The following is a 24,498-nucleotide window of genomic DNA, read 5'->3' as shown; positions in this document are numbered from 1 at the left end:
TTTTTATAGGGGTACATTTCAATGTCTTCCTGTTTGCAAGATTTGTTTCCAAGAATTGTTATTTGCTAAAATTTTCAAAAGCTGAAGGTTTTGGGTACTCTACCTGGTAAACACTTTAAAGATTTCCAATTGATACTGAATCAAAATCTAACCAATACACAAAAGTTTCACTTAATCTACTCCCCCTCTCCCCCAAACCTGGGCAAAAAAGCCAATATAGAACAGTCTAATTTACAAAGCAGTTTTTCACAAAATCACATTTCTAAAATCCCTCTGGTCATATGCAGCAAAGAGAACTGCGTATGAGAGTGTGTGTTATCATGCCTAAGTATGCTTTTTCAATATTAGCTTCATCACAAGAATCCTGTGGTTCAGTTAAACTACACATATCAAATATCAGTAAATTTGACCATTATAGTTTTATTTCAATTGGTAGAATAAGCAGAGTGAGTTTGCATGCACCACAACCAATTCCCAAAATATTTCTGTTCCATAGTTTTCTTAATTTAATAAGAACGTTGATTTTACCATGACAACATCCGTTCAGTGAAAGCCACGTTGGGGCTTTTAAATTTACAATAGCATTTACAGTGGTTTTGACAGGATAAACTTTCAAAAGCTTTATTCTGATTCTATTTACACTGACAGAAGAAACATACAAAAGCTTTGAGTAAAAATGGTCGAAATATTATTGGAATTAATTGATTTTCTATTTGAAAACCAGCATCGTTTAGGTCTTTTTTCTGCTAATGGAGCCGATACATTAACCATTATTGTTTCATTCCTCATATGTGCAAAAGAAAACTTGGAATAAAAAAATGAACAAAATTAAAATTTAAAAAGTTATTTGATCTATATATGAGATCATGTTTCAGAGAGAGACATGTAAACATATTTGGCACCTGTATATATTAAACTGTCATCTTGCACAGCCTTCCTAAAATATCTCCCAACTTTTTAAATAGATGCTGATCCTGTTTTAGCAGATTTATCCTGTCTTCTGGTTGTTGTGTGGTCAATGATATCACTACGATTTTCAAGGTGGCTAGTAAATGTTGATGAACATTTTGTGCATGTTAAATAATGATACAGAAACTCAGTACTTTATTCTTCATTAAATGTACACTTCAAATTTTAAGAATTTACTGCTGCTGGAGTTATAACAAAATAAAACAAGTTCTGCCAAATAATAAACAGGTTTTAGATTTACAGTATACAATAAATGACAAAACTACTACTGTAGTGAGAGTGCTCTGACCACTCTCTTTAATGGTCTATAGCAAGATTGTTCTGTCTCTATCTTCTGTACATATTTCGTCCACAACCAACCTCTAAATTCCCATGTTTTCCACCTACTCCATCGAATGACAGCTGGGAGCTTCATGCTTTGCAGAGCCCATGACACAACTTGCTGGTATATCAAGTTACCATCAGATAAAACACTTGAACACTTATGTCACCACCACTGGAAAAGCGAAGGACTTAGCTTTTCATACCTGCCTCATCAGGGCACACTTCACTTTATTAGCACACATCCTACATGCTGCTCTGAAAGTGAGAGGTTAGTCATGTTGCATCTCACAAAGGCTGGGAAAAGAAAGACAAAGTCTTTCCAATTTAAGTGTTTCACATTTTCAAATGCAATCTCTGTTCACTGCACTTGTGTATTATAGGCCACTACGCAAAACCACGGTAAAGGTTAGAAGTACAACATGGAGGCTTACAAACTTACTCTGTCTCGTTTTAATGCAACTATTAATGATACTACTTCATTAAAAATGGAAAGTGGGATAAATCCTAAACTGAATGGGACACTGAAACAACAGACATAAATTAGCTCTGTCTTGGGCAACAGTTACAAAGAAAATAGACATGATCACGTAAATAATCATGGCATTTTAATATGACCAAAAGCTCAATCCAAGACCAGATGGGACATTTAATAGTACATTTAAATGGGTTTTGTTCATAAAATTATACAAGACAAGCAAAGAGAATAATACAATGTACCATAAATAACAGAAATATTCAATAGCTTATATATAGCTATGTATTAAATTTTTGTCATTATTTTCCTGCTTAGATTTAAGGAATCATTTCTGATACCAATTAATGGTCAATGCTATCTAGACACTATTTATACCGATCACTTTCTCTCTGGATTCACTCAAGTCGCTGTGACATAGGAAAAATGAATTTGAGGGGAATGCTATATAAATATTAAGAAATCCATTATTTCTTCTTAAAATATGGGCATCATATTTTTACCTAAATACTCTGACAAGTAATAGCCTGGTAAATATTTGCTCAAACAATAGCCTTCTTCAAATATTATACAGGTCAGCACAAAATAATAAAAGGGTCTCTTAAAATACAGTCCTAAAATCAGCTTAGATATATATTAAGGAATATAAAAAAGTATATAGAATTCAGCTTTTAAAATTGGTTCCACATAGTTATAATTTTTAAACAGAAGGATACTTGCAAATGTGTTTGGTAAGCAAAGAACTACTGATACACAGAGTTCTTAACATACACCAGAGGCAAATCTAAGCAGTACTAGTATTCTATCTAATCAATTTCATCATTTCATGACTAAACAAGGTTCTTTAAATTTTTTTAATTAAAATTTTTTCTTGAATGAAAGAATGTTTAAATCCTATACTGCTTTACAATTTTCAAGTTTCATACAGATGATTTCAGATAATCCCATAACAACGCTACCTCCACTGCCCTCCTTCCCTCTCCCCACTGGTAACCATCAGTTTGTTCTCTATATCTGTGAGTCTGCTTCTTTTTGTTTTATTCACTAGTTTGCTGTATTTTTTAGATTCCACATATAAATGATACCATACAGTATTTGTCATTCTCTGACATTTCACTTAGCATAATGCTCTCTAAGTCCATCCATATTGTTGCAAATGGCAAAATTTTTCTTTTTTATGTCTGTGTGTGTGTGTGTGTGTGTATAAATCACATCTTCTTTATCCATCTGCTGATGGACACTTAGGTTGCTTCCATAGCATGGCAATGGTAAATAATGTTGCTATGAACGTTGGGGTGCATGTATCTTTTTGAATTAGTGTTTTTGTTTTTTTCCCACATATACCCAGGAGTGGAACTGCTGGGTCATTTTTAGATTTTTGAGAAACCTCCATACTGTTTTCCACAGTGGCTGCACCAATTTACATTTCCACCAACGGTGTACAAGGATTTCCTTCACTCCAGATCCTTGCAAACATTTGTTATTTGTGTCCTTTTTGATGATAGTCATTCTAACAGGTGTGAGGTGATATCTCATTGTGGTTTTTATTTATATTTCCCTAATGATTAACAATGCTGAGTATCTTTTCATGTGCCTGTTGGCCATATGCATTTCCTAAAAATGTCTATTCAGTTCTGCCCATTTTCTAATGAAGCTATCTGCTATTTTGATGTTGAGTTGCATAAGCAACATATATGTTGGATATCAACCCCTTATTGATCATATCATTTGCAACTATCTTCTCCCATTCAGTGGGTTGTATTTTCATCTTGTTGATGGTTTCCTTTGCTGTGCAAAAGCTTTGAAGTTTAATTAGGTCCCATTTGTTTTATTTTTGCTTTTGCCTCCTTTGCTTTAGGAGATGGGTCCAAAAAAAATTTCTGTGATTTATGTCAGAGTGTTCTATGTTTTCCTCTAGGAGTTTTATAGTATCTGGTCTTACATCTAGGTCTTTAATCCATTTTGAGTTTACTTTTGTATATGATGTTAGAGAATGTTCTAATTTCATTCTTTTACATGTAGCTGTCTAGTTTTCCCAGCACCACTTACTGAAGAGAATGTCTTTTCTCCATTGTATGTTCTTACCTCCTTTGTCATAGATTAATTGACCATAAGTGTGCGGGTTTATTTCTGGGCTATTTTGTTCCATTGACCTATGTGTCTGTTTTTGTGACAGAACCGCATTGTTTTGATTACTGTAGCTTTGTAGTACAGTCTGAAGTCAAGGAGCATGATTCCTCCAGCTCTGTTCTTTCTCAAGATTGTTTTGGTAATTTGGGATCTTTTGTGTTTCCATACAAATCCTGAAATTGCTTGTTCTAGTTCTGTGAAAAATGTCATTGGTATTTTGATAAGGATTGTATTGAATCTGTAGATTGCCTTAGGTAGTATGTTCATTTAAAAAAAATATTTATTTATTTATTTATTGGCTGTATTTGGTCTTCATTGCTGCACACAGGCTTTCTCCAGTTGTTGCGAGTGGGGGCTAGTCTTCATTGTGGTTCATGGGCTCCTCATTGCAGTGGCTTCTCTTATTGTGAAGCATGGGTTCTAGGCACATGGGCTTCAGTGGTTGCGGCACATGGGTTCAACAGCTGTGGCTCATGGGCTCCAGAGAGCAGGCTCAACAGTTGCAGCACACAGGCTTAGTTGCTCCATGGCATATTGGATCTTCCTGGAGCAGGGATCAAACCTGTGTCCCCTGCATTGGCAGGCAGATTCTTAACCACTGCGCCACCTAGAAAGTCCCATATATGGTCATTTTAATAATAGTAATTATTTCAACCTAAGAACATGGTATATCTTTCTATTTGTTTGTGTCATCTTCAATTTCTTTCATCAGCATCTTATAGTTTTCTGAGTATAGGTCTTTTATCTCCTTAAGTAGGTTTATTCCTAGGTATTTTATTCTTTTTGATATGATGGTAAATGGGACTGTTCCCTTAATTTCTCTTTCTTATATTTCATTGTTAGTGTATAGTAGAGCAACAGATTTTTAAGAATTTAACAGTACACACATTTTTGTCAACATGAATAAGTTTTTCCTTTATATGTTATATTTACTTGACATTTTCAATGCCAAGACAATATACCCAAGAAAGGGTATAAATGTCATTGCATAAAGCCTGACCCCTGTTTGCTAAGTCATATTATATGGGCTGTGAGTGGAGGTAGATTTCTCCAAAGACCTGAATCACAGGGCAAGAGACAACTTCAGGAAGGATCCCCAAAACATCACTATGATTTATAAAATTTCTCACTAAGAATCAAAAAGTGAATCTGAAAAGTGATACAAAGAAAATATAAGTACTAAGGATACTCCATTAAGCACTTTCTTTTTGAACAGCAGAAAAGTAAAAATGTAACGGTATCACAAAAAATGAGACAGTAATTAAAATAAATGAACTATATCTACGTATCTCAATATTTAAAAAACACATTAAGTAAAAATAGTTTAATTGTAAAAGTATACATAAAGTAGAACATTACTTATGTAAAATTTCAAAAACCACAAAATAATAAAATACATTTTTTATGGATACATATTCATATTATAACAATATAAAACATGTATGATTAAAACACACCAATAATATGACAGTGGTTACCAAAGGGGAAGTAAGAAAGGTGCAAATAGGAACTTGAGGTCTTAACCTGTTACATTCCTTTAAAAAAAAAAATATGGCAAACACACTGACTTAATCTTAGCGGTACATATATGGGCATACTTTGGAGATATTGCGGGTTTGGCTCCAGGTCACCTCAATAAAAAGTGAGTCACACAAATTTGTTGGTTTCTCAGCACATATAAAAGCTATGTTAACTATACTGCAGTCTATTAAGTGTGCAACAGCAGTATGTCTAAAAAAAACAATGTACATACTTTAATTTAAAAATCCCTTCTTGCTAAAAATGCTAACCATCATCTGAGCCTTCAATGAGTCTCAGTAGCAGAATCAAATATCACTGATCACAGATCAGAATAATAAAGAAAAAAGCTTGAAAATACTGCAATTATTGCAAAATTACCTGTTTCTGTGACACAGAAACAGTAAGTGAGCAAATGCTGTTGGAAAAATGGTGCTAACAGACTTGCTCGACACAGGGTTGCCACATACCTTCAGTCTGTAAAAAACACAGTATTTGTAAAACACAATAAAGTGAGGTATGCCTGTATATGTATTTATGCTATTTTGTACTTTTATATAGTTTTGCAATATTTTACACTTAAAAACAAAAACATGAGCTAAGTAAAACATTAACTTATGTTATTTATCACTACATTTGAAAGATGATACACTATTAAAGAAAGTTTAAAAACAGATGTACCCTTTACTCATTAATTTTTCTTTAAAGCAAAGTCATAGGTGACATTTAATTTTTTAGGGGATTACTTTTAGATACATCTGTAAAGGGACTTAAAACCAGAACTGTTACATTTGTTATAGATCTGTAGGATACTTATAAGAAGTAGATTTCTTTTTCCTTGATTTTCAAAAACAAAAAGGGGGAGAGGTGGAGGAGAAAATACACTGAAAAGGCATTTATAAATGACTTTCAGATTTGTAACTAATAAAAATGTTTTTTAACCAATATCACATTGATGTTCTTTTGATCCATCTCCTATGGAGAATTTTGTCTATTATCAAATTATATTTAGTACCTGGAGTTCTCTACAGATATAATAACAGACTCAAACCTTTATTTAATCCTATATCTTTAATGAATGAAACTGTTAAATAAATCCTGCGAGTAAGCCACAAGCAAAGACTAATAAAGCTTTTGTGTTTATCTGAACATAAAGCACTTACTTCTACTGTAAAAATATTCTGCAAGAATAAAGCACACTAGGGATTCACATTAAAAGATGTTTGACAGTGTTACTCATTAATTTTTAATTGCTATTAATCAGTTTAATCAAATCTTAGCTTTCTGTCACTGACCTCTAGACTATTTCAAGGAAGTCATGCTAAATTTTTATACCATGTCTTAAGAGCTGAAGAGTTTTAGCAACTTTAACTGGTTTCAAAGTTGTTCAACTTTTTTCCCTATATAACAGTGAAATTACTCAACTTGCAAGAGAATTCTACCAGTGTTTTCATTCTTCATATTCAGATCAAACAATTTTTTTCCTTCATAAACAAAAGAAGAGCAATTTCAGTATCCTTTTCTCAGTTTGATAAACCCAAATGAAGTGCTTTTTTTTTTTTAATGAGAACAGAGATTCTCAATAACTAGACTAGTTCCCTGACTGTATAATCATATCCTCTAAGAAAAATCTAGCAGTTGGTTAACAGTGTAAACTAGAGGTACAAAAAAGCAGGATTTGTTATAATTCAGTTGATGTAGTAGGGCCAATTTGGGCATAACATGAATTTTGTGTTTACTCAGGCATGATTTCATCAGCAAGAAACAACAGATAAAGACAGAAAGCTGCACCCAGCTGAACTGGACTGTGGAGGAATAAAAAAACACACCCACCTCAAATATCTACCTCAGATCACCACCTATATTATGGGCTACATTTAGCCACATACGGCAATACAACTTTCCAACCATTTTCAGATTCACCTTCTTTCACCACATGACTCCTAAGTACAACCTTTATTATAACATTCGTTTCCACAAGTAAACCTCAGGTCTTTTTCAAAGTAAAAAGCTATATTATTGTAGTATTTATGTGTTTCTTAACCATTTAACACATGTAAAACTATGCTCCTGTCTTTCTGTTTTATTTTCTTTAAACGTGTCACCAATGAATTTTTTTTAGTGTGGTGGCTCTGATTCCTTTTTTGCAATAATCTCTGTGGTTTTTATTATGCATTTCTGTGAAGCACAATGATTTTTAGGAGCATATATGTTGCACTATAAATAACTGACTATGCTAATAAAAATTCCACTTTACAGATTAGAAAACTAAGCCTTAGGTAGGTTGTATAATCTGTCCAAAGCCATGTAGCTAGTAATGGCAAAATAGGATTTGAAGTCAGACAGTCTAACCTTAGAGCCTGTACTCTCAATCACCACGTGCCTCCCAGTAACTGACATTAAATAGTTCTATGGCAGTCATCGCACATAGTTAAACTGCTTCCTAAACCTGAATTTGAAAGAGCTCAAAGTCAGAAAATTAAAGAAGCTTATAGAAGAAGTTCATCTACAGTGTCTTAATCATAATGCAACAGAGTTTTTGAAAAATTGTATAAACAGCTTTATATCTCCATACCAAAAAAAAAAGATTAAAATGTTAAAGAATATATAATGCTAAAGACAGACAAAATATTGATTTTTCAGGTACTGTATTTTTCAGTTCTAGAACTTAAATTTGATTTTTTATAGTTTTTATTTCTTTGCTGAGAGTTACTTTCATCTATTGTGAATACATTTTCCTTTATGTCATCAACCATTTACAAAAGCTGGTTAAAATTTTGCCTGTAAATTTCCACATCTGGGTCACCTAGAAGTTGGTTTCTGGGATTTGTTTTTGTTTTTCTTGAAAACTGATCACATTTTCCTGGTCTTCCTCATTATCATGATAAAACAAACATAAAATTTACCATTGCAACCATTTATAAGTGTGCAGTTCAGTGTTATGTGACCATTACTGCCATTAATCTCCAGAAATTTTTATATCTTCACAAACTGAAATTCTATACCCATTAAATAAAAATTCCCTGTTCTAGTTGTTCTTACGTTGAGTAATTTTGGATTTATCTTAGACATAATGAATGTTGTATTGTAGAGACCCCAGATGTTGCTATACTCTAGGTTAGGTTCAAAGTACAAACTTTGTCTCTTCAGTGCTGTTCAAATTCCAGTTCAGTTCCTTTATTATTAACTATGCTGCTCTGAATCCACTGTTCATACATGTGGTTCAGGTGTCAGCTGGAGACCTGAGCAGAATTAGTCACAGATTTTGAGGCTCCCCACACTGGCTCTCTCCTTTCTAGAATTCTTCCTTAACGTTTCAGTATATCTTTGGTAGCAGTTTTCTTTTTTTTGGCCCCACCAAGCAGCTTGTGGGATCTTAGTTTCCCAACCAAGGATTGAACCTGGGCCCTCAGCAGTGAAAGCATGGAGTCCTAACCACTGGAACACCAGGGAATTCCCAGTAGCTTTCTAAACTCTTTCCTCTACTTGCTCAGGCCAGAAGGCCTCTGGGTCTCCTTCTGGAGTTTCAGTCTCTGTGTATAGTGCCAAACGTAGCCTGAACTCAGGATAAGAGCCATAAAAGTGGGGAAATTCACTCAGTGCCACTTTCGCCTTTCAAGGTCAATTTCCTTTCAGAATCTTCCCACTTTTACTTACTCTTTTGAGACTTCAGGCAGTTGTTTACTTTTTATATTTTTCCAGAGTTTATAGTTGTCCAGTAGGAGTTTACTCAACCATACCAAAAGCAGACTGTTGACTAAGTTTCAAATTCTTTTTTACACCAGGTAAAAACATTTGAAATATTAAAGAAGTTTATTATTCAATTATTCCTTAGGCATACAAATGAACATAATGTGCTAAATCTTATAAAATTCAACGCAGACATCCCCTATAACTAAATATTTCAATACAAATTCTGAAAATGCTCAGTGAGAGATCTAGGCCACAGAGAATTCAGATCTACAAATAAATGTTGGGGCTTCATGGCAAACCAGTCCCTGAACACTGCGGCCTGATCTCCCTAGTTCCGTTTTAAAGATGGCGAAAACAAACATGTATAGAAAATAATTTTTTTTCATTTAGGTGAAAGCAATCATTTTAGCCTCATTTCATAACCAATGGATTATGAATCATAAACTTAAAAGTGCTGTCAAGTTGATGGTACTTAAAAATCATTATTTAATGCTGATTTTCATTTATGAATTCTCTCAAGCTCCTTTTCTTGAGAAATGAGAAACTGGAAAACAGAACACAACTCTACAGGATACCTTTGTTCATCTATTTTTATATTTAATCATTTAAAAACAATGAGTTGTTTTTTCTAAACATAACTATGTTTTTATCAGTTGGTGGTCGAGTCTATTGTTGTTATCCTGAAGTATCATTCTAAAATACACAATACAACACTTCAGAAGCTAAGCTCCAAAAGTGAGTTCAAGAAAAAAAATAGCTCAGTGTAAACTATGTTGTCTTCAAATTCATTCAATAAGAAGATATGGAATACACTCTACAATTTCTGAACACAGAGTACTATGTTCTATTATTGATTATTTATAGCTACAAAGCAGAGGACCAAGGAAAGAAACTTCATTTAGTTTTGTAAGACATATCTACTTCAGTCTTAACACATTAATTTTGTATTACTTTTCTTTTATGATAATCTGTAAGCTGCATTTATTTAAAGTAGCCAAACCAATGTTATGACAGAGTGATAACAGTCATAATATTTTAGGTATTATGCTGACATTCACAATACCACAGGAATTCAGTAAAAACAGTGAGTGTTAGGCTAAAACAGTGTTTTTATCAATACACAAGCAACTCAACAGCAAACATAGATTTACTCTCTTTTACTCAGTTTTTAAAAAATAACTCATTGCATGAATTAATCTACATGACACTTGGAAATGATTAACTGCTTCCTTTCGAAGATTGACTTAAAATGTAAAGATAAAATCTAAGTCATAGAAATATGCTCAAAATACTTGCAATTATTTGGCAACAAATTTGGCACACCTATCAGCAAAAGCTATAATAACACAACTCACATCACAATTAGGGATGAAGACAAGCTGAAAGTACACAGAAGTGAGTTTGAAGAGTCAACCTGAGAATCGTGAATGGCCAACGTCAAGTTACTAAAGAATGAACGTGGCCTATGGGTAGGGAGAGAAGGTAGAACGAGAGGGAGACATGTAGAGAGATATACAGCAGATACAAAAAAGAGACACAAGCACTGATGGGAGAGGGAGAGAATGACAGGCAAAGATGTTAGACTGCAGCCGGTGAGGCCTGTGCATGTGTAAAGGCTGTCAAAGAGACAACCAGGTAGAAAGAGTTTTAGAGAAGGAGGGGACAAGAACAGAGACAGAGAGAGGATAAGTGGCTAAGTAAGAGTCCCAGTCAGAAAAAATAAGGAGAAACAGAGGACACAGAGCATAAAGCCTACTAAGAGGCCTAGCTGCAAATGAACAAGAATCCTTTCCCAGTCTCACTGACCAGATAAAGTCCTCACCTGTAGAGAAGAGCTATTTAGACAAAGGAAGAAGAATGAGAAACCCTATTTTATACTGGGTTGGCCAAAAAATTCATTTGGGTTTTTCCCTAACATCCTAACAGAAAAACCCAAATGAACTTCTGGGCCAACCCAAATACACAGTGGTGATTCTGTGTCTTTTATACATAGAGGCTATTCCTCTTACCAACAGTTCCGCAAAGTCAACTGATTTAAAAAAATGAATATTCTAAACTGCAAATCTGGTCAATTACACCACTATTAAAAAATCTTTAATGGTTTTCCCTTCACATGAAGGACAAAGTCCATAGCACTTGCCACTCCAAGTCCTGCCCTTGCCTACCTTTCCAAACTCAACTTTAAGTTTCCTGGAGGCACCAAGCTGTTTCGTGACTCTGACCCCCTGCTCTCCTCGTTCCTTGTTCTGTATAGTAAACTACTCCTTACAAACCCTTAGTCAAGAGTCTTATCCTTTATGAAACTCTGACCTCTCTCTTCCTTCTATTTCAGACTTTCAATAACATTCTCCTCTGGAGTTCCACTATATCACAATACTTCTATTATAGCACTTACCACATACTATTTCATTTTTTAATGTTTTTCTCCTCTCTTTACACCACTACCATCTTAAGTAAAACCTTAAAGAAACAGGCACCTGGTAATTGTTGAATGGCTAGACTAATATATCGAAGCAAAGAAGAAAGTAGATTTTACATAGGTAGACTAAGGATTAGTCTCTTACCTGTTTGGAGTTGGTTAAATACAGTTTTGCTCCAAGATTTAAAATCTGCAGTTTTACCAGATCATCTTCACTAGTGAAGCTTTTAGCTGTCTTCCTCAAAACATCAGGGGCAATTTTAGGAACTCGTTCACAGTTTTCTCCAATTAGCCAAAGAATACTTGCTCTAGCCACAGGAACCTAATATTAGAAGCAGATTATATACAAATATTACAAATAAGATAATCATACTCTCCTTAATATTAACATAGAAAAGGCTTTAAATACTATAAAGGTTTTGCATCTATTAATTCATTTAATGTAGATACAGGAAGTCCCCCTGTATTTATGGATCTTCTTCAGTTATCAGAAAATCTGATTAAAACTGATTTTAGAGATAATGCTCAGAAAAGATTCATAAAGGAAAAACCACTGGTCTAGAATCTTGATTCTAACAGAGATATGCAAGTTCTTGGGCCAAAACTGTCTGGCCATGTCCATTTGTTTATTTATCACTGTTGCTGCTTCTGTGCTGTAACAGCAGAAGAATAGTCACAACAAAGACCATAGGGCTGAAAATATTTACTTATCTAGCAATTTACAGAAAAAGTCTGCTGAACTCTGCTCTAGGGCATTGGTTCACAAACCTCGATACCTATAAAAATCATCTAGGATTGTGACTAAAACTTTAGGGTTTGGGGATCACTTCTAAGACAGTAGATCTATTATGCAGCCCCAGAATTCACACTTCATGAAGCATCACAGATGATTCCATGTTTTGAGAATCCATGGACAATACAGAAAAAGGAATAGACTCATTAAGGATTATGATTCCAAATCAAAACTGTTATTGTCTCTATGTATCTGTATCTGCAGCACCAGAAATAAATAAAACTGACAAAATCATCAAGGCCTGCTTATTAACTCAGGAATGCTGGTCTATTATTTGGTCATCAACAACAGAAACAGGAATAAGATAAATCTGTCCAATACTGCATTTTGGTATTATATATATTTTTAATAAAGTACATTTCCATATAATTTGTTTCTTAAAAATAAATGCTTTGCTACAAATTGGAAACCTTCCACCAGCACCATTAAAACCAACATTTTATTTAGAGCATGCAAATTAGTTTTATTACTATTTATTTGTATCCTCCCCTATTCCAAAAGGAATTTGAAAGGGTATGTAAATTAGTTTCTGTGAACATTTTCACCTAGTATAGAAAATTTGCTTTCTATAATAAATGAAAAAAGCCAACGGCTATCATTAAGAGGCAGCATCACGAGAGGAGATAAGACACTTCATGAAGTCCTCTTCTAATTCCTCAAAGTCCTAATGTTTTCATTGTAGTTTCACAGCTGTACACAATATGACTGTTAAGGAAGAAAGTGAGCATGAGGACCTTTGCACAGCTAGAACTTTATCACAATATATACCATCTTGAATTCCTTCAAAGCACCCATTTCAAGAAATAATACAAAACTATTTAGAAACCGCTAAGTCTTTCACCAGAAGCAGAATGAGGTCATCAGAAAACTTTAAAATCAAGTATACATTTTCAAATAATGTGATAACAGTATCATCTTTAAATTAATATTAGAATAAATTCAGTAACAGAAGAAATCGGTATATTTACATAGTAAGCGTAAGTACTAAGTGTAAGTAATGAGTAAAATACTAAATGCTATTACAGATCTATTCACATAGTATGATAAAACTGATATCCTTACTGTATACTGATTTCTGGAAAGAAAGAGGCTATTTCTAATGTTCCAAAGGTTACACTGCATTAAGACCTTACTCCTAATCTATTATTTTAAATTGGGCTAAAGAACAGTAATTGAGTGGTACATTAAATTTTCCAGTATGAAGCAATTCACGTTGCCTGCCATAATGAAAGATACCTCTAAATAAGAATATATGGGCAACTTCAGATTTCAGTTATGCTAGATTTATTTTTCTTAAATATTTCATTATATATTGCTAGTATAAAAATTAGAATTTTATGACATATCAAATCTGTTACTCCACTTTAAGTAATTTTCCTCTGGTTATATACTTTTTTTTTTTTGCTTGCAATTAAAAAGACAGTCCCCAAAAGGCCTAAGAGAGTGTTTATATTCCTGTTCATTAATATACCAAGATTAAAATAACATTTAAATACTCTAAACATCCATAATGCATACATTTAAAATATAACTCTTTAAAAAATTAAAAATCAGTAAGTTCTAATGCTCACAATGAAAATCTCAAGATGGTTGGGGGGGGGCAGAATAATATTCAGAGAGTCTAGAAATAGGGTAATAAAATTTCCAAGTAAACATTTTAAAAACAGAAAACTTCTCCACAACAGAAAATAATATCAATATAAATATATTAATACCAATATTTCTGTGATGACATTAAAAAGCTTACAAAACTGACAAACCCAGTGTTTTCGTGCATTTGGCTGGACTCAGAATCATAAGATTTTCAGATTCCAGCCCTGCTTTTCTCTCCCAATTAAGTTATAAGACTCTTATTTGTACACCACTGATACTATGAATTCATGGCCACTATTTTCAGATTTGAAGCAATTGAAAAAAGAGCAAGTAAGAAAATCTGTCACTTTTTGTCCTCCACGGTCTTTTCAAACAGAACAAACAAGAACATGGAACTAAAGCCAAACTAATAACACACATGTGCGCATTATGAATCTCTTTTTTTCAATATTTTCAAAGACAAACTGGATTGTAAATGACTTTGTCTCATTCTTTATTCTAAATGCTCTGAGCAAGTGGTTAAGTGCACTTTTTAAACCTTCTACTAGAAGGCACTTTCCACTACCATTTTAACCCATTAACTTGCCTACAGAAACAAATAATGTTTCCTAGCTGACCACCGCAGTTACAGAAAGACATCTAGAAAGATTTTACAGATCACTCTGTAAGCAGTTCAATTTAAAAGCTATTGTGTCACAATACTAACTCAATGCACAATGCAACAGTGTAAAGTAAATCCTGCAAAAACATCAATTTTATTTATTTAAATTTGTCACAGGTAAAATCAGTAGACATCTAAACAAACTGCATACAAATGGCAAATCAGATCCACTATTCTGTATGTGGACTCAATATGCATTAAACCTTAAGTGTGAATTAAGTAGGAGTGGCAGGGCAAGTGTAGTTAACTTATGAAATGGCAGGCGATCAGTGACGCACCTGGGCAAGGAGTACATAAGGCGCTACTTCAGCATTGCTCAGTAGTTTTTACAAAGTACCATCTTTCCACTCTTCTTTTATATATGAAATCCTCACCTGTCCCATTAAAGATAATCTGAAATCCTATTATAACAATCCTCAGGTGGTATGCAAGTTATTCTGAAGAACTTTGCTCCAAAAGCAGTATTTACTACAAATGAAGGATACTCCAAAGGATAAAATATTCACAATCAGAACAGTTGACTGCACTATCAACATAAATTATTCAGTATAAATGAATTTTAAATATAGAATTTAAATTTTGATTTTCAGATTTTCAACTACGCTACTTACTAAATAACAAATAGAATCAAAGTCTTGAATACAATAAAATCTATGCTCTTTTTTAAAAAAATTACATAGCTAACATCTAATGAGCTCTTCCCATGTTTTACCGGCACTGTTTTTAAGTACTTTACCTGTTTTCTCAGTCAGTTATCAAAAAGCCCTATGAAGTAGGTTCTACCATTATTGCCATTGGAAATATGATGACACTGGGGCATAAAGGAAATAAGAAACTTGCCCAACATCTCACAGCTTGTCAGTGGTGCAACTAGGACTGGAACTCCAAGTCTAGATCCAGAGTTCGCCATGGCCACTAGGCAGAGACAATCAGTATACTAGGAAGAATACTGGCCAACAAGGCAAGAAGACCGGTTCTGGTTCCAGACTGATCACGTATATCATGGAGACAAACAATTTCACATCAATGGGTCTCATTTACTCATTAATCAAATGAAAGACTACTTCTTTGCCCCTATTCTTTTGCCACATTGTGCAATGGCTCCCTTAAGGCCTCTTGCAACTTCCCCAGAGCCAGCCTTTTTTCCAGGGCAGATCTAGGCCATCTTCTTGCCTGTTTCCACACTTATGCACATGGGGCATTTTCCCACTTCCTTTTTCCTCTGGTTTTATGGATAAGGAAGGTGGCCACGATGGGGAGAGGTCTAGCTGTCACTTCGGTTCCTCTTCCTCCCAGAGGGTACATGAGCCCAGAATTCTGCCCTGATAAAGCAGCTTAGGTACTGAGGGAAAACATGCTCAATAGTGTCCTCTTGTCCTCTGACACAGGTCAGACTGGCTCCTTCTAAAATCCAGGGGTCCAGGATTTAGGTGAAATAGGTAGATGTCAGGAAGAAAGAGGTCTCATTTAAGGCTCTCAGGCTTAATTTTAGAATCATGTGCCCACATTTAAAAGTCCTCCAGTGCTTGGTCAGATTAATAAAGCCCACTTTCTTTTCCACATGGGCCACTGTTCTGTGAATAGGTCTCTTGACTGGAGCAGGGATTCCGGATATTCAGTCAGTACTCCCCTTTCCTGACTTGAAGCTGTTGTTGGCTACACCCCTCACCTCATTCTTCTGGAGTAACTTGTGCCTCCAATCCCTGGCATCACAAACTGTCTTGCTTCTTTCTTCCTTGTCCCACTTCAAGCACTTCAGCTTCCTGAGGTATGTTGATCGTAAAAACTCTTCATCACCTTTTCGTTCTCCAAAAGTTCATTTTTTTGCTACAGAATTGCATATAATTTTTCTTGTAATTATTTTAATCTTTTGTATATCACAGTCCCAATTTGTCTACTTTTGCTTTTCCTCCACCTTATCAGAAGCAGGAGGGATTTTCTATTTTATTGTCTTTCCACAGGACCAGGTATATTAAGGTGTATTTGTCAATGTCAGCTCTCTTTATTTGGTTTTCCACTTTATACAATCAACTCTGATTCCTCTTAGGGTTCTAGGCTTTGTTTCATTGTTCTTTTTCAAATGTCTTAGGACAAATATCAAATTCTTTTATCTTTGGTCTCTTTACTTTAAGAATGGTGACAGTTATAGCTTTAGCCGTGCCCCATACATTTTGAAATAAAGTATTTTCTTTTTCTGTGCTTTTTGGAAAGCCTGAATTTTTTTCCTTTAAACTTTTTCTTTAATTTAAAAGTGTATTTCTGGGGCTTCCCTGGTGGTGCAGAGGTTAAGAATCTGAAGGCCAATGCAGGAGACATGGGTTTGAGCCCTGGTCCAGCAAGATCCCACATGCCGTGGAGCAACTAAACCCGTGCGCCGCAACTATCAAGCCTGTGAGCCACCACTACTGAGCCTGCGTGCCACAACTACTGAAGCCCACAAGTCTAGAGCCTGTGCTCTGCAATGAGAAGACACTGCAATGAAGAATAGTCCCCACTAGCCACAACTAGACAAAGCCCACGCACAATAACAAAGACCCAATGCAGCCAATAAATAAATAAATTCATTTTTTTAAAGTATATTTCTTACATCACAACTGCTCTGGTACTCTTTTAAATTATTTAATTCTTATGTTATTAATTAAGGTTAAAAAACATAAAAGCTTTAAGTTTATGTCCAAATACATGATCTTTTGTAAATGTTCTACAGATACACCCATAAAGTGGGTATTATCTGTTTAAGAGATAAAAGATTTTAGCTGTATTTACTACATCAACTATTTATTTTATTATTTAATTTCTCTATATCCTTACATCTACATCTTACTTAAAGTCTATTAGGTATATCTAATTCAAGACAAGCATATTAAAGTCACCCACCAAACCTGTATTTTATCTATTTCTCCTTGTATTTCCAATAGATTTTTCCTTTACATATTTGGTTGCCATATTTTTTGTGTGTATAATAGGTTTATGTTTCTGAATTTCTTTGTAAATTGGCTTTCTTTTTCATCTTACAGTGTTCCATTTTATCCTGTTAAAAGCCTTTAATTAATTTTAAATCTCACATTCTTGTTTATATTCACTTAATATCTTTCCCTATTTTCTTATTTGTAACTTTTAAAACTTTGATTACTGTGTTTTAATTAAAAATGGCCTCTATGTGGCTTTTGTTTTTCATTTCAGTCTGAAAGTCTGTCTTCTAATGAGAGAATGCAGTCCATTCATATTTAGAGTAGGATGTATTTGATTTTTACTCCATCATCTTCTTGATTTTAACTCTTCACTTTTAATTTTAAAAAATTTATTTTTTACTTCACATTTCTGTTTTTTTTTTCTTTTTCCTTTTGTGAATTTGGAATTCCCACCATTCCACTAATGGTTATCTTCTATCTGACAAAAATAAAAAAAAAAACAAGCTTGGCTATATAGGTCTATAAGAAAAGTATTTACTTGACTAATATTCTAACGACTGTTCTAGAGAAAGTCGATGCAATCAAAAATGTTCCTGAGCCCCACACAGGGACATAATCAAATACAATAAATTCTTCTTCCAAGAAAGTTTGCAGTTTGCTTGATACAGGTCTCACACACTGACACAGTCTTCGTGTATAAGCAGCTGCATTCACCTGAAAGGCCTAACACTCCTCTGTCTTTGCCTCTCCCTTTCCAACAAGACCAGAACAAGCTTAATGGCATAAGTTTTAACTAAATTCTGCACAAGATGATTGGGAACACAGAACTCTATATTCCTATTTCTTTCTCATAAGACACATAATTCTCCACCATTCTTTATAAATAAGAAATTAACTATTTCCGCTACCAAAACCCATTGTTTTCACCACAAAATCTATTTTCACCTTACTACTTTTTAAACACAAGATGAGAATACTAAAATAATTTCAACTCCCTCCACTCTCTTCCTCCCATGAGACCTTCAAAACACTTTTATTCTGCCCAATCCCGTCCTACCCCTAGACTGCCTAAGATTGTTCAATATTTATTTCCAGATATTAGAATTTCCCTTATATCATGTCCCTTCAAGTTCTCATTTAGAACTTCTGTTAGACATTCCTAGTCTATCTTTATACATTTAATTATGTGTATAAATATATACATATATTTGTGTATCTCTATTCTTTGATTTGCCTGATTTAGAATTCCCTGCTTTGATTCATTAGTTCTTGCTTAGAAAAGTGGTTCTTACTAGATGATGTAACACTTGTCTAAAAAGTATCTGAATACCTGCAGGGGTATTTGTGATTGTTATAATGACTAAAAATACTACTGAAATTTGATGGTTGGTACACAAGGAGGCTGGATGTCTATCTCAGTAGGGTTGAGGAAAAGGTTTTACCCTCTTATCTCCCGTCAACAGATCACTGACAAATAATGTCAAACATGTGTTCCACATATGAACAAATATGTACCAATCTAATGCCTAATTTGTCAATGATTTGGGGGAATCAAAAGGAAACAACAATCAAATCCTGGCCAGGTCAGTGAGTAGCAGGTGAATTGAATACTGAGATACTTGAAATGGAACACAGATGTAGCATGACGTATTGGTTAAGAAAGCAGACCTACTAGCTATGTGACTTTAGGCAAGTTACTTAGTCTCTCTGTGCTTCAGTTTTCTTTTATGTAAAACAGAATAGAACCTACCTTTCAGAGCTGTTATTAAAATTAATGGTTTGTCTTTTTAAGGTGCTTAGAATAGTGCCTGGCATATGATTAACACTACAGGAAATACATTAAATAAATTAGTAAAATAGAAATGGAGGAGCAGGATGCTTACTGAATTCAAATCTTATTAAGTCTGTCTTCTTCAAAAACTTTAAATACAGCCATGATCATAATAACAGATTACACTAAGCACTGTTCTAAGTGTTTCAAATATGTTGTTGACTCATTCATTCCTCACAAAAGATCTATAAAGTTATCAGTACTATGGTTCCCATTTTACAGAGAAGAAAACTGGAGCAGAAAGAAGTCAAGTATTGCTTAAGATCACAAAGATAGTAAAAGGCAGAGACTACATTTGAACCCAAGTCATCTGGTTTTCAAGTCCACTCTCTTAAACTCTCATACACAGTCTTTGTAAGAAGTCCTGACTTTATTAACCAATAATAACAGTAGATATGAAGACAAAGAACTGTGTTGAGAATGTGGCAGAAGATTAGATGCTAGTGACCCCATGAGTATTATTCTTAGCTTCAACATAAATGTGTAACCTCTCTGCAAGCTTTAATAACACTGTGAAAGAAAGAAAACTTCGCCATCAGAGAGATTAAAAATTGGTCCTGATTAGTAGGCTCCAAACCTAATCATCTAATACCTTTAACTGTACAAATGTGATCCCTTTGAACAGACTCTGAGTATAGATTACCCCACCTTCAAACAAGGAAACAGGGTGGCCCCTGCACAACACAGGTCTGAGCTGCATCGGTCCACTTACACGCAGATTTTTTTCAATAAATATACAGTCATAGGTGTTGCATATGCACATTCAACCAACTTGGATCACAATTTCCGTCCCCAGTTGGTTGAATTCGTGGATGCAAAACTCATGAATACGAGGGCTGACTGTAATATACTGCCCCCTCCTTAAACTACAACCCCTCTAGTTATAGAATAGTAGCTGTCAAACTAACCAACATTCAACAGACAGGCAGAAGAAAAGGCAAACACAATGGAGAAGAATTTGAAGAAAAACCAGACAGAAGCCATGGAGAGAATGTCTCAGGGAAGAAGTAGTCAGTGAAATCAAATGTTAACAAAAGATCAGATGTGGACCGCAAATTATCCACTGGATTTAATAAAAGGAGATAAGTCAATGACTTTGGAAAAGCAGAATTAGTGGAGTGGTGGAGAGTCAAAATCACTGTGATGAGTTGAGGAGTTGAAGGTAAGGAAATAAAATTCTTGTCAGATAATTTTTCCAAAAACTTCAGATCTAAAGAAGAGAATGAAACAGGACACAGATAACAATAACAGATAACACACAGTGCTGTGTGCCAGGCAACGTTCTAAGAGCTTTACATTTATTAACTAACACAATACTTCCAACAACACAGGTTCTTTTTTTTTTTTTTTAAACAATAAACTGCATATATTTAGAGTGTACAATCTGGTATCCCAATCTCCCAATTCATTCCCCCCGCAACCCGCCCTGCTTTCCCCACTTGGTATCCATATGTTTGTTCTCTACATCTGTGTCTCTATTTCTGCCTTGCAAACCAGTTGATTTGTACCATTTTTCTATAGTCCACATAGAGGTGTTAATATACAATATTTGTTTTTCTCTTTCTGACTCACTTCACTCTGTATGACAGTCTCTAGGTCCATCCATGTCTCTAAAAATGTCCCAGTTTCATTGCTTTTTACAGCTGAGTAATATTCCATTGTATGTATGTACCACATCTTCTTTATCCATTCATCTGTTGATGGACACTTAGGTTGCTTCCATGTCCTAGCTATCGTAAATAGTGCTGCCATGAACACTGGAGTGCAACAACAAAGGTTCTTTTACTCTCAACTATTTTACACTGGTGGGCAAAGTGAAGTATTGTGATTTTAAAGTAAGGACATATAAGTGACAGAGCAAAAGTGATTACATATTTTTAAATTTAATTCAAGTTTTAAACAATTTCAGATGTACAGAAAACTTGCAAGAAGAGTAAAAAGAATTACTGAATAACCTTCACCTATATTTCCCAAATGTTAATATTTTACTACATTTGCTCTAGCTTTCTGTATATACACATTCTAGTTTCCAAATCACTCAAAATTGTAGATAGGCCGTAACACCCTGAAATACTTCAGTGTAAACTTCCTAATAAAAGGAATGCTCTTATATAATAACCACAGTAAAATTATTTTAAAACCAGGAAACTGAATACTGAACCAATACTATTATCTAATCTAAAGATTTTATTGAGATTTTTTCACTTACCCCTATAAAATTCTTTATAGGAAAAGAAAATCCAAAATTATGTGCTACATAGAGTTAACATATCCTTAATCTCTTTTAACCTGTAAAAATTCCTGAGTTTTTCTTTCCATTTCATGATATTAGCATTTTTAAAGACTATAAGACAGTTATTTTGTAGAATACCCTCACTTGGTTTTGTCTCACGATTAGATTCAAGTTATTCACTTTTGGCAAGAATGCAAGAGTCGATGCTGAGTTTTATTCAGTGTATCTCATCATGAGGTACATAATCTCATTTCTGGCAACGTTAACTATGTTCATTTGGTTCAGGTAGTTTCTCCTAGGTTTCTCCATTGTAAAGTCAAGTCATTAATTTGCCCTTTTAAATTAAGAATATCTTATGAGGATATATTTTGAGATGGTGCAAATATCCTGTTACTACTCAAATTTTCACCCCCTAGTTTTCAGCATTTGTTAATGATTCTCACCTGAACCAATTACTGATGTGATGGCTGGCAAATGGTGATATTCCAATTCCATCCTTTATTCTTCTTCAGTTATTAGTCATTTTTGCACTGTAAGGAAGAACTTCCCTTTCTCCTTACGCATTCATTCATTCATCCATTCCAGTGTGGATTCAGAGATTCTTATCCTATTCGATAGCTTATGATCCTTTTACTATCATTTATTTTGTGCTCAAATTAGCCAGTGGGAGAGCTCCTTTAAACTGGCTCCTGTATTTTTTGACATGTGGCTACCATTCTGTGAACACTGCCTTGTTTTTACAGCCCAATAAGATATTTCAAGATTATCTTCTTCTTTCCTTGCGCTAGCTCTGAAATCAGCCATTTCTCTAAGGAGCCCTGGTTCTTTTAAATGCTGAATGGAATTTCAAAACCAAAGTCCACACAGAGGCAGATAACACTACGACATTCTACGACATGCATGAACCTTGCAAACACTCTAAGTGAAAAAAGCCAGACACACAAGGCTTGTTGTATGATTCCATTTGTATGAAATGTCCAGACTAAGCAAATCCAGAGACAGAAAGTAGATTAATGGCTGTCAGGAGCTGCAGTAAAGGGAGGATCAGGAGTTTCAGTTTAGGGACTTCATTTTAGGAATGAGGAAAATGTTCCAGAGTTACAGAGTCGCCACAGTTTCATGACCTTGTGAATATACCAAAAACCACCGAGTTACATACTTAAAAGGGTAAATTTTATGGTATGAAATTATATCTCAATTAAAAAAACAAAACAAAACAAGATCTGGGCATTAAGTGTGCTCATTGGTACTGGGGTTATTATTGCATGTAGGCCCTCTTAAAAGACAGCATTAGGAAACAGATGTTTGTATACTCGTGCATGCATTCATATGTGTACATACAAACGTGTGTAGACACACACATATATGCATATACACTCCAACACACCTAGCTATCTATATAAGAACCCATGAAGTTCACACTGTTCTCTCCAATTCCAATCCAATACTGCAGTATTTATTGTATCCTTCCTTTTTCATATTTGTGATTCCCTTCCAAAACAATGTGGAATCTTAGAACAAAGAGAGTCCAGCTCTCTTAACCATTATACTTCAGTATATCTATTTATTTTAACAAAACTATAATTTACTGAATAAAATTCGACTGAATTGGTGCTGAAAGCAAAGATCTCTTAACTGGTACTCACAGTGATACTGTCCAAGAGTTTGGCCATATGTTTAATAATTTCACCATGTTGCACGGGTTGCATTTGCAATAATTTCTTAATAACAACCACACTTTCAGCAACAACTATTTCTGAAAAAAAAAATCAGATTATTCATATTAAATACATATAATTCAATTCAAACTTATTATTCTTGGTAAAATGTAAATTTAAATTAGCAAAACATTCTACATGTCTTAAATGACTAAGTGAAAACTATTACCATGAGTGTACATCTAAATGTTGGGAGTGAACATTCATCTAAAGCAGAAGAGTACACTTTAACGTCTAACTTCCGTTGCTGTCTCCTAGCTTCTGGTAGCCCTTTCTAATCTGCTTCTTTAATTCAGAAAAGCAAAGTGAGGTTAGATTATGCAATCACCATAATGTTCAGGTGTCTTTGGCTTTTAATCACAGCTCTTAAATACTGTTCTTTGATTCCTAGCAATTTATAGTGGTAATCAAATACTTCAAATCCAAGTAACATTTTTTTCAATTCTAAAGAAAAGAGCAAACTTTAAAAAAATTCCTTAAGTGGTAGGTCTAGAAAAGTGAAGCAGTATTATTAGTAGTAGGAAAGGTGTTACTATAGGAATAGCATGGACTTCAGAGCCAGAAAGAGTGGGCTTGTGAGTGAAACCGTTTCCATTTGATGTGTGAATCCACTCTGCATTTCTTGGCCCATCTCTGTGCCCTTAGAGGCTGACTTCTGTGGACTGCATCAACCGATTCCTTTGTCCCTCATTTCTAGGTATGTTTAGCCAACAGAAAGCACCAGCAAGAGATCAAGGGGGCAGGAGAGAATATTTATTATCCTGGATCCCTCTCCTGCCAGACCTCCCTGGCAATACGAGCGTTCCTCTATTGAAGATTTCAGTTCCTATGAGTGGCTTTCTCCCCCACATGCAGAGTCAGGGCTGGCTGTAGTTGAAATAAATATGGCATTATTTACCCTTTGGTTAAATAGGTATATAAAAAATAGTTTCCTACTGTTGTTGTTACAGATCATCACAAACTTAATGTCTTAAAGCAACACAAAGTTATCATTTTACAGTTCTGGAGCCAGAAGTGAACATGAGTCTTATGGAGCTAAAATCAAGGTGTTAACAGCACTAAGTTCTCCACAGAGGTTCTAGGAGGAAATCTGTTCTTTGCCTTTTCCAAATTTTAGAGGCTGCCCACATTCCCTGGCTCAACGCCCCCTTCCAGCAAAGATATCACTCTAACCTCTGCTTCTGACATCTGACTTTTCTGGTTACAGTAGGTCTAAGATTAGTGGATGAATA

At 34.6% G+C, this 24,498-nt stretch overlaps 1 protein-coding gene across 1 annotated transcript in view; it reads right to left on the bottom strand.

Moving 5' to 3' along the window:
• AP3B1 (adaptor related protein complex 3 subunit beta 1) overlaps positions 1 to 24,498 on the bottom strand; it is a 246,442-nt gene that overhangs the window by 97,543 nt on the left and 124,401 nt on the right. Inside the window, exons 14-15 of the mRNA XM_057740597.1 lie at positions 23,195 to 23,304; positions 11,671 to 11,847 (exon numbers count right to left, since the gene is read on the bottom strand). Of these exons, the coding sequence (XP_057596580.1) occupies positions 11,671 to 11,847; positions 23,195 to 23,304 (287 nt within the window). The remainder of the gene's footprint in view (positions 1 to 11,670; positions 11,848 to 23,194; positions 23,305 to 24,498) is intronic.

Source organism: Hippopotamus amphibius, chromosome 1 (assembly GCF_030028045.1).
Source record: "Hippopotamus amphibius kiboko isolate mHipAmp2 chromosome 1, mHipAmp2.hap2, whole genome shotgun sequence".
Lineage (NCBI taxonomy): Eukaryota > Metazoa > Chordata > Mammalia > Artiodactyla > Hippopotamidae > Hippopotamus > Hippopotamus amphibius.
The sequence above is the reverse complement of the archived record's forward strand: the minus strand, read 5'-3'. Positions and strand labels throughout refer to the sequence as shown.